This window comes from Elgaria multicarinata, chromosome 10 (assembly GCF_023053635.1).
Source record: "Elgaria multicarinata webbii isolate HBS135686 ecotype San Diego chromosome 10, rElgMul1.1.pri, whole genome shotgun sequence".
NCBI lineage: Eukaryota > Metazoa > Chordata > Lepidosauria > Squamata > Anguidae > Elgaria > Elgaria multicarinata.
In genome coordinates this window covers 91,485,186-91,498,810 of record NC_086180.1, presented here as the reverse complement: position 1 = coordinate 91,498,810, position 13,625 = coordinate 91,485,186, and the positions used below count along the sequence as shown (strand labels likewise).

At 44.6% G+C, this 13,625-nt stretch overlaps 1 protein-coding gene across 2 annotated transcripts in view; it reads right to left on the bottom strand.

The window, feature by feature from the left end:
* The window catches only part of SLC2A9 (solute carrier family 2 member 9), a 75,099-nt gene extending 61,825 nt beyond the window's left edge, over positions 1-13,274 (bottom strand). The window contains exons 1-2 of one of the 2 annotated variants that reach the window (XM_063135672.1): positions 13,191-13,274; positions 286-384 (exon numbers count right to left, since the gene is read on the bottom strand). In XM_063135672.1, coding sequence (XP_062991742.1) covers positions 286-384; positions 13,191-13,241 — 150 coding nt within the window. In that variant the 5' untranslated portion in view covers positions 13,242-13,274. Of the gene's footprint in view, positions 1-285; positions 385-865; positions 965-13,190 lie in introns of those variants that run through there. The other variant, XM_063135673.1, reaches the window with a different exon arrangement.
* Positions 13,275-13,625: the final 351 nt, after the last annotated feature.

Here is a 13,625-nt window from a genome sequence, read left to right as displayed (position 1 = left end):
CTGGAAGCCACTCTCCCACAGCAGCTCTGGGAGAGCAGCTTCCAGGCGCGCCGTTCCGAAGCCCCCCCCCCCCCGGCTTCGAAGCCAGGAGCGGCTTCCGGCTGGGTGCTGGCTTCGAAGCCAGGATGCTGGGGTAGGGGGCGGCTTCAGAATGGCGTGCCCGGCTGGAAGCCGCTCACCTGCCTAGGGCTCAAAATAGTCTGGCACTGGCCCTGAATATAACAAGGGAGTTTATGCCAGATTGAGCCAAACTGGACTTAGGTTTTAAAACTTCTATTTACTCACCACTGCCGGAGCATTCACTACAGAAAGGTTGTAACCGTAGAGGAAGGAGGACCCAAAGGCTCCAGCCAAAGAAGCAACAACAAGACTAGCAGACCAGTCCTGGAAAGAAAAGGGAAGGGAAGGATTGACATTTTACAGCAAAGGATACTTGGCATATCTACTGAGTACTGCTTTGCATCAATACAAATCGGAAAACAAGAGTCTTCTGGCACCTTAAAGACAAACACATTTATTCTGGCATAAACCTCCATGGACTATTGCCCACTTCATCAGATGCAGGGATTATTATCAAGACTTTCAGGTACATATAGTGTGTGGAAGTGGGGGAGAGAATTGTTCACAGTGAGGCTAGAAGGAAACTAAATGCAGAAGGTTCTGATAGTAACAATCACATTATTAACAATCCACACTACAGTTGCTGCTGCTAACACAAACTAGGGTAAGCAAGTTAACATTGTAGTGTGATAAAAATTCTTATCCCAATTCAAGCCTCTCGAGACAGAATTGAACGTGTTGATGAATTTCAATTCAGCACTTTCTACCTCTAATTTCCATTTCTTATTATTTATTTATATAGCACCATCAATGTACATTTGAAGTTTCTTTGTTCCACAATGGCCACTTTAAGAGTCCTGACAGACTAAATTGTTATTCCACTGGTTTCTGAATATTGCCATTTCAGATGTTAAATTTGTGTCTATTTATTCTTTTCCATGGGGACTGGCCTGTTTGCCCTATGTAGAACATCACTGCTGACAGACGAAAGCAAATATCGTATTGAAAGATGAGCAATATTGAAAGATGAGCCTGCAATAGTTTTTCCAGAGTAGGTTTGGGGACATCTGGGTTCATTGCAGTGCCTGGTCCCTCTGTTTATATTCCTATCATGAGGCCCAGTGTCACTAGTGAGTGGCTATTTTAGGTTGGGAGTCTGTCTATGAACAACTGCAGCCCTACCACCCAAGTCATGTGCAAAGGGAAACATCATTGCCTAGGATGGATTGTAGATCGTTGAGGATTCATATGAGTGGTTTTAGCTGGGAACTGTAGATGGGTGACAACAAGTGGTGTTCTGCTGTTTTCTCCTCTGTGTCTACCTGTAGTGGATTGTCAGTCTGGTTTTTCACTTTGTTGGGGAGGTATTGTTGTGAGAGGAATGCCTGATTTCTATGTTGTGAGTCTCTGTCTGACAAATCTGAACAGATGTGGTTGTATCTTGGGGCTTAGTTGTAAACAATGGATCTTGTGGTGTATTCTGGGTGGAAAGTGGAAGCATTTAAGTATATGTAGTGGTCTGTAGGTTTCCGATATAAGGTGGTGGTTATATGTCCATTATGTAGTTGCACAATCATGTTCAGAAACTGAACCTGTTGCAGGGACTGGTCAACATTTCGGCTCACAGTGGTGTGAACGTTTTTGAAATCGTGATGGCACTTAACCAGGGCTTCCTGTACATCAGTTATGCTGGCTGGGCCCCCAAGACCAGGTTAGGGAAGGCTGCCATGATTGTTCAACTTAGAGGCACACCATGACTTCTGAACTGCCTCTGTTGTAAGTCACCCTCTATTGTAAGTCAACCTCAATTCAATGAGTATATAAACGTTTTTAATCAATCAAATAAAATACAGAACTTTCTCTTAATAGGTTGCACAATAGGTTTAGGAATCTTAGTACCGTATTTCTTCGATTGTAAGATGCCCTCGATTGTAAGACGCCCATTAATTTCAGTACCACCAACAGAAAAAAAGCTTTGATTCTAAGAATAATAATCGCACCCGCGTTTCTAAGACTTCTGAACTGCCTCTGTTGTAAGTCACCCTCTATTGTAAGTCAACCTCAATTCATTGAAGGTCAGTATATAAAAGTTTTTAATCAATCAAATAAAAATACAGAACTTTCTCTTAATAGGTTGCACAATAGGTTTAGGAATCTTAGTACCGTATTTCTTCGATTGTAAGATGCCCTCGATTGTAAGACGCCCACTAATTTCAGTACCACCAACAGAAAAAAAGCTTTGATTCTAAGAATAATAATCGCACCCGCGTTTCTAAGATGCACCCCGTTTTTAGAGATGTTTATATGGGGGGAAAAGTGTGTCTTAGAATCGAAGAAATACGGTAATATAAGCATCATTTAACAATGAAGAAAAAGAGCCTGATTTTTTTAAAAAATGACTATAAAGGCAGTAGCGCTTCGGAGCTAGAAAGCTTGAAAATGTTTAATTCCATCAATTGGAAACCCATCTGGACCTGGGGGATTTCCCTGTGTTCATACTCTTAATTGCTTTCATAATCTCTCCCAGTCTTTGTGGAGCCATTAGATATTTGCCTTTGAAAAGAATCTAAGCATGGGAGCTTAACCTAATTTTAAAAAGCATTCATATCCTGCTCTGATATCTCACTACACTTCCCATACAACTCTGTGAAAAATCTTTAAAATTGTAAATTTATATCTATGGGAGAAGTATGTATTGAGTTAATCTCATATTTAATGGCGGAGATGACAGTTCAATGCTTTTGATGTTTAAGACAATGTGCCAAAATTTTACCGGGACAGCCCCCCATTTTCCCAGTATGGCTGTCTCAAGAAAGCTAAGGCAAATTCTGCCTGCTGGGAAAGAAAATTATTCAGCTCATATTTAACATTCTGCAGCTCCTGATACAGTTGTGCTGTTCAGGAAATAGCAAACTGGGTTATAAAAGATTTCAGCTTCTTATTTAAAAATACCTGTTGTGCTTTTCTAGGTTTTTTTCTTATATGAAGCATAAGCAATGATTTAGCCCCTAATAAAAGCTTTGCTGGCCTCCCATTACATGGCACAAGAACCCACAGAACCCTCGTTAATCTCATCATTCAAAAGAGACCTTAAGCAGCCAAACATAGGAGTAAATCAGTTGAACATAGTGGGATTTCCACTGTAAACAAACCTGCTTCCACAGCTGGTGTGTTGGCTGAACGTGTCCTATCTGTCCCTTCATGGGACTAATACATTTTAACCAAAGTAGAAGTTTGTGCACACCTTGTTTCCAAAGGAAAAAAAGGAGCATTTATTTAAGTAGGATGAGAAGGAGTTAGACCACTGTGAAGCACTTACTTTGGTTAGTCAAAATAATTAAAGAACCATTATTTTGGACCTGCAGCAAGAAAGGGATGGCATAAAAGGGATGTAGATAAGAGTGGGTAATTAGTTTTATTTATTTATTTTATTAGAACATTTGTATCCCACCCTATATCACAAGGATCTCAGGGCATGTACAGCTAAAATCATACAAACAATATAAAACAATAAATATACACAGCTAAGAACAAATTAAACAATTAATAAGTTAAACCCAATATAGAACTTAAAACAGTAAAACAAATAAAACTATGTACAGGCTTAGTGAATTTAGCCATCAAAGGCTTTGTTAAAAAGCCATGTCTTAAGTTGGTGCCGAAACGAAGCCAGTGCCAGCACCAATCGAGCCTCCAACAGGAGGCATTCCACAGCTGGGGGGCCACCACAGAGAAAGCCCTCTCGCACGTCCCACCATAGCATATGTCTAAAATTGGTAGGATGCAGAGGAAGGCTCCTCCAACAGATCTCGAGTCTCAGGCAGGCATATATAGGGAGATGGGCTCCTTCAAGTATCGAGGTCCCAAATTCTAGTGATATTCAAGGCCCCCAGGAAGGCCTGTGTACAAAAGGACAACTCAGAGTATGGTGACTTGGTAGCAGATAGTGATCCCAACTAGATTGCGGCAGAAAATAAAAGTTGAAGGATACAAAGATTAAAAATTACCATGTCTCAGCACACATAGGAGGGGCAAGACCATCCTTCAGGGAAAGGGTTGCTTGGATTACAATGCCTTATGTTTCAGGCTTTGAATGAGCTGAATGGGCTGGAGACTGGCTTGGGAAAGGGAGACTTCTAAGCAACACCCCTGTCCTGACTATATTACAGGCTCAAAGTAGCAAACACGGAGAAGGGGGAGGACCGATGGAGCGGGGGAAGAAGGATAAATAACGCTAACCAGGATGAGGGTCTAGCAAGGCCGGAAACAAGTTTCACCTGCTGGTTCCTCCTCTGGTGGTCACAATGGCATAAACTGAGCCCAGGCAGAGCTTAAACCTGGACATTTCAATCTGAAGAGCTAGAATTAAATTTCTCTTTTAATTACTCATAGAGGGTACGCTCCTCTAGGGCTCCAGTCAAGTTACTCAGAAAGGAAGAATGCAAATAATGGTGTTCCTATACTTGATGACTCTTAATGACTGTAGCTTAGCAACCAAAGAAGACACCCTCAAAGTTTGGTGGGCTTTCCCTCAGGGCTTTCTCTCAGGGGAGCTCACTGGCCAATCTGATCAGGTACCATTATGACTTTGGTACATCTGGCACATGGCAGAAAAGATGGCATTTGCATTTTTCCACACATGCTGCTTTTGTGACAAGGAGAATCCTTTCTTTTTTATTTATTTATTTATTTTTATTTTTTCAAAACTTAAACATACATCAATACAATGACAAAAAAAGACCGACATAATACATAAAATTGAATAACCTTATAACATTTTCTAATTTAATATTTTAACATAATCATATGACATAAAGTGCACACCCCCACCCCGGGATCTATTCCTGTTTCCAGAATCTCATTATTTCTTCTGGAGGTGGTTTCCTACTCCCCTTAGATAGAACATATTCTAGGAACTGTTTCCATATTCCCTCAAAATCATTCGTTTTTATTATCCCTCTTCTCACTTTTATATTACATGTTAATTTATCATTAATAGCAATATCCCATATCTCTTTGTACCAATCTTCAACATGATAATCTCCTTGAACCTTCCAGTTCCTAGATATGACTAACCTTGCTGCTGTCAGCAAATTCGTTATCAGTTCTTTTGTGACAAGGAGAATCCTAAACGGAGATGAAAATGCTGGAACTGGTTTATTGATATGGAGCAATACAGCTGCCTGCATTTTTGCAGCCCTCAAAGGGAGGGGCATAGCTTTGGGTACTGTCACAATTAACAACGGATGCCTGCATTTGCCACTGAATTTACTTATTAAACAGATTTATAATATACCACTGAATATATTTTAAAATATATCTAAGCGGTTCACAAAATACTTTATAATATACATTACAATGTATTAAATTAAAATATAATTAAAATGCATAAAATGCTTATATATCATTAATAAAACATTTAAATCAATTAAAACCAATACAACACCATCATTAAAAACAAACAGAAAGGTTGGGTAAAGAAATGGGTCTTAAATTGGTGCCTAAAGCATGATTGAATGGCCACCTTCATGACCACGGAAGGAATGTGCGTTCTGGTATTATCCACAGTATTAGGAAACTGGCTTTGGTCCATCTATATACGGAACCCCCACCGCCCTAAAATCCAGATTTTTAGTGCTTAAAATAAAGATATTTTGGGTCTGGGGCAGTGGAAGGAGCAGAACCACACACCATCAGCTTGGTAGGTGCTGCCCGACGAATGAAAGAGGCTTGTTTCCTGCTCCTATCCAGGTTTCTCCCTACTGGCACATTATTCTGAATGAAAAGTAACTTAGACACTAGAAACAGTCTTTCTTGAAGGAAGAGTAGAGACTTGCTCACCATGAGAGCACCCCACCAGCGCTAATAAACCCCAGTCGAGGGAAAAACCCTGGGAAAATTCTGGAGCAGATTATAAAGAAGTCAGTCTGTAAGCACCTTGAAAACAATGCAGTGATTACTAGAAGCCAACATGGATTTCTCAGGAACAAATCCTGTCGGACTAATTTGATCTCATTTTTGATTGGGTAACCTCCCTTGTGGACTGTGGGAATGCTGTGGGAATATCTTGACTTCAGCAAAGCTTTTGACAAAGCGCCCCATGATATTCTGATTAACAAACTAGCTAAAAGTGAGCTAGATGGAACAACTATTAGGTGGATTTCCAGTTGGCTACAGAATCGGACTCAAAGAGTGCTTATCAACGGAACCTTCTCAAACTGGGGGGAAGTAACAAGTGGGGTACTGCAGGGCTCAGACCTGGGCCCAGTGCTCTTCAACATTTTTAGTAATGAATTGGACGAGGAGGTGCAGAGAACGGCTTGGGGCCAAGGTTATCTGAAGGAACGCCTCCTCCCATATGTACCTGCCCGGACCCTAAGGTCATCCTCAGGGGTCCTTTTCCGCGAGCCCCTGCCAAAGGAAGTGAGGCAGGTGGCTACCAGGAGGAGGGCCTTCTTTGTTGTGGCACCCCGGCTGTGGAATGAGCTCCCTAAGGAGGTTCGCTTGGCACCTACATTATATGCTTTTAGACGCCAGGTGAAGACCTTTTTATTCTCCCAGTATTTTAACTGTCTATAAATAAATTTTAAATTTGTAATTTTGCATTGCTGCTGTTTTTATCTGGTTGAGCTTTGATACTGTATTTTATATTATTGTTTTTATACTGTTGTTTATGAGCCAACAGTGCGATATGGCTGCAAGAAAGGCAAATGCCATTTTGGGCTGCATTAATAGAAGTATAGCTTCCAAATTGCATGAGGTACTGGTCCCTCTCTATTCGGCCCTGGTTAGGCCTCATCTAGAGTATTGCGTCCAGTTCTGGGATCCACAATTTAAGAAGGACGCAGACAAGCTGGAGCGTGTTCAGAGGAGGGCAACCAGGATGATCAGGGGTCTGGAAACAAAGCCCTATGAAAAGAGACTGAAACAACTGGGCATGTTTAGCCTGGAGAAGAGAAGGTTGAGGGGAGACATGATAGCACTCTTCAAATACTTAAAAGGTTGTCACACAGAGGAGGGCCAGGATCTCTTCTCAATCATCCCAGAGTACAGGACACGGAATAACGGGCTCAAGTTACAGGAAGCCAGATTCCGGCTGGACATCAGGAAAAACTTATAGCAGTACGACAATGGAACCAGTTACCTAGGGAGGTTGTGGGCTCTCCCACACTAGAGGCCTTCAAGAGGCAGCTGGACAACCATCTGTCAGGGATGCTTTAGGGTGGATTCCTGCATTGAGCAGGGGGTTGGACTCGATAGCCTTGTAGGCCCCTTCCAACTCTGCTATTCTATGATTCTATGAATCTCCTTTTCTGCCACATTACCCTCCTCACAATGACAGCCTCCCCTCATTCCAATCCTGCACAGCTGTATAATTGCAAAGAAAAGAGAAAAAGCTCCTGGTTCATAACTCTGAAAATATACACATTCAGAAATGCATAAACATACAAAGAAAAAAATGAAAAAAATAGAAGGAACAGAAGTAAACTGCTCAATAGGGGGAATTGCCCATTTTTCCATGAAGGAAAAATCCCAAATGATCCTGGGCAGGATCTGAAGGCTCCTGATGAGAGTACCCCACCACTGGGATTTCACCCCATTCCAGCAAACTGTCATGTAGTTATAGCTTCTACCTGTTTTACTCCAAACATCAGAGAAGTTAAATAACCCAAACATTGGAGAAGCTAAATAACACAAACATCAGAAAAGAGAAGTAATGCAGCAATAAGGAAGCACATAATTACAGCTCTCAATTGGAATGGGCTAGGAAAATGAGCAGCCCCACACCTTGACCACGTCACAGCTGGGTCACAGAGGCACACCATGAAGGGGAATGGGGCACTGGGGATGTTGTGTAGAGGAAACGCCAGGGAGCCGCTTTAACTAAAAAGAACGGAGTAAAATGACACTCTGATACTGCAGCTTTTCAAGTTGGAAGTGGCTGGTTGGGAGCACACTAGACATGACATCATGTGCCGCAAATGACCTCACCATGCACCCATATGAAATCCCCTGTGAAGACAGCCCCACAATTGATGCCTGCTGAACACCAGAAGGGAGATCCTTCTATAAACTGGCTACCTCCATGGAGAAGGCCTGCTTCCTGGTTGCTGCAAGATGTCAGTCTTCAGGTTGAGGTACAACCAGGAGGACCTCCACTGATAATTTTAATGCTCGCACATGTCTGTATTGGGGAAGGTGACCTGCCAAGTAACCTGGTATGAAGCTGTTCATGGCTTTATAGCCTGTACTTGACCTTGTAACTTGACTCAGTAGCTAATAGGTAGCTAGTGCAGTTGCTTTAACACTGGTGCAATATGTGCAGAGCCAGGCACTCCACCTAGCATGCTGGCTGCTGCATGCTGCAACAGTAGAAGCTTCTGAACCAAGCACAAGGTGAGCCCCACATATGGCACATTACAGTAATCTAAATGTGAGGTTACCAATGCATGGACTACAGTGGCAAGGCTCTCTCTTTCTAGGAAAGGAAAGAGCTGAAATACCAACCTGGTGAGTTAGTAATAGGCACTCCTTGCCACAGAAGCCACTTGGGCCTCTAATGGCAATGATGAATCTAGCAGCAACTGCAAACTGCATACCTGTACTTTCTGACAGAGTGCAACCCCATCTAGAACAGGCAACCCCCCAGTTTCTATACCTGGGAACCACCCACTCATAGAGTCTTGTCAGGGTTCAGTCTCAGTTTGTTGACTCACACTGCACCCAGTTCAGAATGTGTGCTGCCTCTCCTGATTCAGATATTACAGGAGTCCCAAAACTCCTAATGTATCCCAAGTGGCTTTAAATAGCATGAGGGACAAGATGGTACGCTGTGTCACCCCACAGCGTAATCGCCAGGGAGCTGAGGCACAATCTACCAGTGCTACTTTCTGGAAACTTCCCTACAAAGTAGGAGCACAACTGCAGTAGCACAGTGCCTCCAATTCCCAAATAACAGAGACAAACCATACCATGCTCCACAGTATAAAAAGGCACTGGGAGATCAAACATGATCAACAGAGTCACACCCCTTCTGTCTCTCCCCCACAAGAGGCTATCCATTAGGGTCACCACAGCCGATTTTCTCCTAAAACCAGGCCTGAACCTAGACCGAAATGAGTTAAGATAATCAGTATCCTCCAAGAACATCTGCAATTGCACTGCTATCATCTCAAGCACTTTGACTAGAAATGGGCCATTAGTGACTTTGACTAGAAATGGGCCATTAGAATCAATTTTCAGGAATAATTTAAGTTAAATAGCAGTAGTGGCATTATATATTGTTTTTGTCTGACTCTTCTGTTCATGCATTGGCTATTTCTCAGTTGGACTATTGTAACCTTCTTCTGACTGGCCTTCCTTCTTCTCATGTCAATTCATTGGTTTCTATTCACCACTCTGCTGCTAAGATCATCTTCTCAGCTCATTGCTCTGATAGTTTTACTCCACTTCTGAAATCTCTTCATTGGCTTCCAATTCACCTCAGAATCCAGTATAAGCTTCTCCTGTTGACTTTCAAAGCTTGTCACAGTCTAGATCCTTCCTATCTTTCTTCTCTCATCTCACATTATTGCCCCGCTCATGCTCTTCAGGCATTGAATGCCATGTTTCTTACCCGCCCAAGGGTCTCTACTTCTCTTGCTTGGCTTTGTCCATTTTCTATCACTGCCCCTTATGCCTGGAATTCTCTTCCAGAGCATTTGCGGATCACAAATTCAATTACTGTTTTTAAAACTCAATGGAAAACTTTTCTTTTTTCTACACATTTTAGAACTTGACTTTGTTCTTCCTTTCACACTGTTAGTTTTATTGTCCCCTGTGCCTATTTGGTGCATTCTCTTCCCTCTCATATTGTTTTATTATTATTTTATTAGAATGTAAGCCTATGTGGCAGGGTGTTGCTGCTTTTATTCTTTTACTATGTACAGCACCATGTACATTATTATAAATAATAATAATAATAATAATAATAATAATAATAATAATAATAATATATACTTCACAGAGTTAAGTTATGCCATAAACAGACATATATCTAGGTTTCCACTTTTAAAACATGAGTAGATATGAGAGGAAGTCCACATCAGGAAATGTTTAGGTATGGGATGTTTAGGTATGGGAAGTTTGATGTTTTTAACCCAAAGTACACGATCTGGTCAAATCTCTGGCTTAACTACACAACTATATGCCACGCACGCTCTCATTTAAACCACATCAGCAGTTTCCTTACAATCCAATGAAGAGGAAAGATTGAGCTGCACGTCATCTACATGTTGATGACAACGCAGGAATAGAGGACAGGAGTGGAGCCAATGGATGGAAATTGCAGGGAACCAGATTGCAGCTAAACATTCCAGAAACTGCTAGGGATGCTATAGTTGCAACTTGCATTGTCTAGCCTGCACTGCACAGGGGGTTGGACTAAATGATCTCTACTATCCCTCCTAGCTCTATGATTCTATGACTAACTCTGTCTCCATTTCTAATCCAGGCCTGAAGCCAAGCTGGAATGGACCTAGAAATATGTAAATAATACGTAACACTTTAGAGTGTCCAAAGCACGTCACATCCTTTATCTCAATAACCCTTACAATAACCTTGTAAAGTAAGCTGGCATTATTATCATCCCCATAGGCAGACTAGGCCCATAGCCAGAACTATTGTAGCAAAGAAGCCTAGGACTAGAGGGGTTAGAGAGACCCCATGCAGAACCACCAACATCTAAAGTGATTTAGGGCACAATCCTATATGATCCTCCTTAGGTACTTGTAAGCCTCCAAACTTGGAGGTTTATGGGTATCCTATGCAGATTTTGCCCATCTAGCGAAAGGTTTGGGGACAGGGATGGAAGGAGACTGGGGTGGCCATTAGATTCCTTGCATGGCCAATGCCCCAGCCTCTTCTCCCCCCATCCCCCTGGAACACTCCTGATTTCCCATCTCTGTGCGCTATCTCTGTGCCCCTCGCCAGTTATGAGGGGAAAGGGGTGGGGAGCGCAGTTTCAGAACTTGTTTCCGACCACAGAGCACACAAACTGAACATTTGTACATCCCCCGCAGACACTGTCTGGGGAGTGTAAGATTGCTCCCTTAGGGTTTAGACAGCCGTGGTGGCTGGGGCATAATGGGAGCTGTTGCACTTTTTTCCTGTCTCATCATGCATAGGATTGTGTCCTCATTTATATTAAATATACATAAACTAAAATGTAATTTTCTAAAATGTAAAAAGTAATGGCCTAGTGCGTGTCAGTTATTCTAATTCTTTTGCACTCATTGCCAAGAACACTGCAAGGCAGGAACACTGAGCACTAGGGTGCAATACAGTCTGCATGGCTTTTTGGTTTTATCTTCACAAATAAAAGGGTTAGGGACTTACTTCTCTTTAGAATAAAAGTTGCATATCCAGGGAAGAGGTCTGGAAACCCTCCCAAGGTTCCCACTGCAGCTATGGCACAGCATTTGGAATGGGGTGGAGCGGGCCAGAGAATAGTGGCTTATGTAGGCCTAGCTAGCAAGTTCATTGCTCCTACAAGGTATGAACTGAGCCATTCCCAGCTCACACTCTCAGCCCCTGGCTATGCTGCACCATTTCTCTTCAAGATTATGATCTTGTTCACATAGATTATGGGGATTTTATGGCTAGTACTGTATATGGTGCCAGTAGTATACATGGCTCTTTATAGTAACATAAGCAAAGGCAGGTCCCTGCCCCAAAACGTTTACAAATGAAGGGGAGGGGAGAAGCAACAGGTGGCAGGAGAAGTCATGGCTGCCCTACAAATCAGGGCAAAACAACCTGCTTCCAGTTGCACTTTGAAAGGGAAAGGGATAGATGAAGGCAGGAAATGGTGTCTGAATGGTACAACAAGACTTTTTGAAATGTTGGCTGGGGGCCAGAGATCATTTTGGCTTTCATTTGAGCCACAAAAAGGCTCCGGCTGGCACTGGATGAAGTAAACGTAGGCAAGGGATTCATGTGATTAACTACAGTTTACATGTCCTTGGCTTCATTTCAGGTGGGGATGAAAATAAAGGATTAAGAGCATTGGAAGCTGCCTTGGTCCATTGAATCCAGTATTGTTGACACTGACAGGCAGCAGCAATTTCCCAGGGTTTCAGGCCGGATTCTTTCCTAGCCCTACCTGGAGATGCCAGGAATGGAACCTGGGACCTTCTGCATGCAAAGCAGGTGCTCCCCCTCTGAGCCACAGCTCCCCCTCCCCCTCCCCCTCCTAGGATGCATGGAAGATGCAGGTAAAGGTTAGACGTTGAGGGAGTGGGGACAGAGCTAGAAACTTTCTGTGCATTATGTATTTATACCTCGTATTTATGCCCCTTCTGATATGGCTAATAATAACCCTTCATTACTGTAGTTCTTCTCTTTGGGTGAGACTCTGTGCTGGGTAGTATTTTTAGCCCTGCAGTCCAACAGCTGTTGTGCAAAGGTCTCTTAAAAGGGAGGGCGTCCGCTCTCGGCAAGGACCAGAGCCGCGTCCCACGGCTCACTCCTCTATCTGAATGGAGAAGAAAGAGGAAGAATTCCTCTACAAGTTGGGGACGGTCCAGCCGGGAGGTCTCCTGCTCAAGAGCTTTGGTCTCACCTCAGCGGGGCTTGCCTGGGAGAATGGTGCCTGCTTTTCGTTGACGGAGCTTACTTTGCACAAAGATCAATCCTGACACTTCCGAAAGATAAGGACAGAAATGACTGTCCCTGCGCAGGTGCAAAGTGCATTGCTCTCGCCACCGAGTCATTACTGAGAGCCACCGCCACCGCCACCACGCTCATCACAGCTTGGGGAGAAGGGCTCCTAGATCGGAATCTGGCTCCTGGCCCCGCTTCTCCCGAAGTGAAGCACACCTGTACCCCAAGGGAGCCCTCAAACCGCGTGGTCAGGGAAGCGCAGGCAACGCCGCTCCCCCCAGCCCCCAGCCCCCAGCCCGCGCGCGTTCAACGCTCGAGCGCCGCGCCAGTGGCTGCCGGCTCACGCCGTTCCCTAGAGCCCCGCGGGACTTGCTTCCGAGTAAGCCAGCGCCTGGGAGGGCTGCGTTGCAGGAGAGCCACGTGGAGCGCGGCCCGGCCGGGCCCAGCCTCTCTCCCTTTGCCAGCGGCAGCCGCGCGTGGCTACTTACGCGTCGTTCTTGTTTGCTGACCGCTGGGATCAGCGGGGCCAGGTTTGCCATGTTCCGAGGCGCTCGGGGCCGCCGCCGGCGCTGCCTTCGGCGTGCAGGTGCTGCCCGGGCACTGGCGGCGGAGGCGCTCCCGTACCTGCTCGGCTCTCGCGGGCGCGCGGGCGGGGCATGGCCAAGGTGGAGCTGGACGGGAGCCGCCGCCGCCGCTGGGAGAGGCGCGCGAGGAGCGGCCCCGGGGGAGCCGCTCTGAGGAGCCCGGGCAAAGGGTGCCGCGGCGCGGTCAGGCAACGCCGGATTCTAGCGGGTGACAACCGGGCACCGGTCAGGCCAAGGGGGCGCCCAGGCAGGCTGGAGGAGCGCTGTAGGGCGCCCCGCGGCCAGCACCCTCGACGGACTTGGGGAAGGGCACGGAGGGCTCGAGCCCCTTCGGGAAGC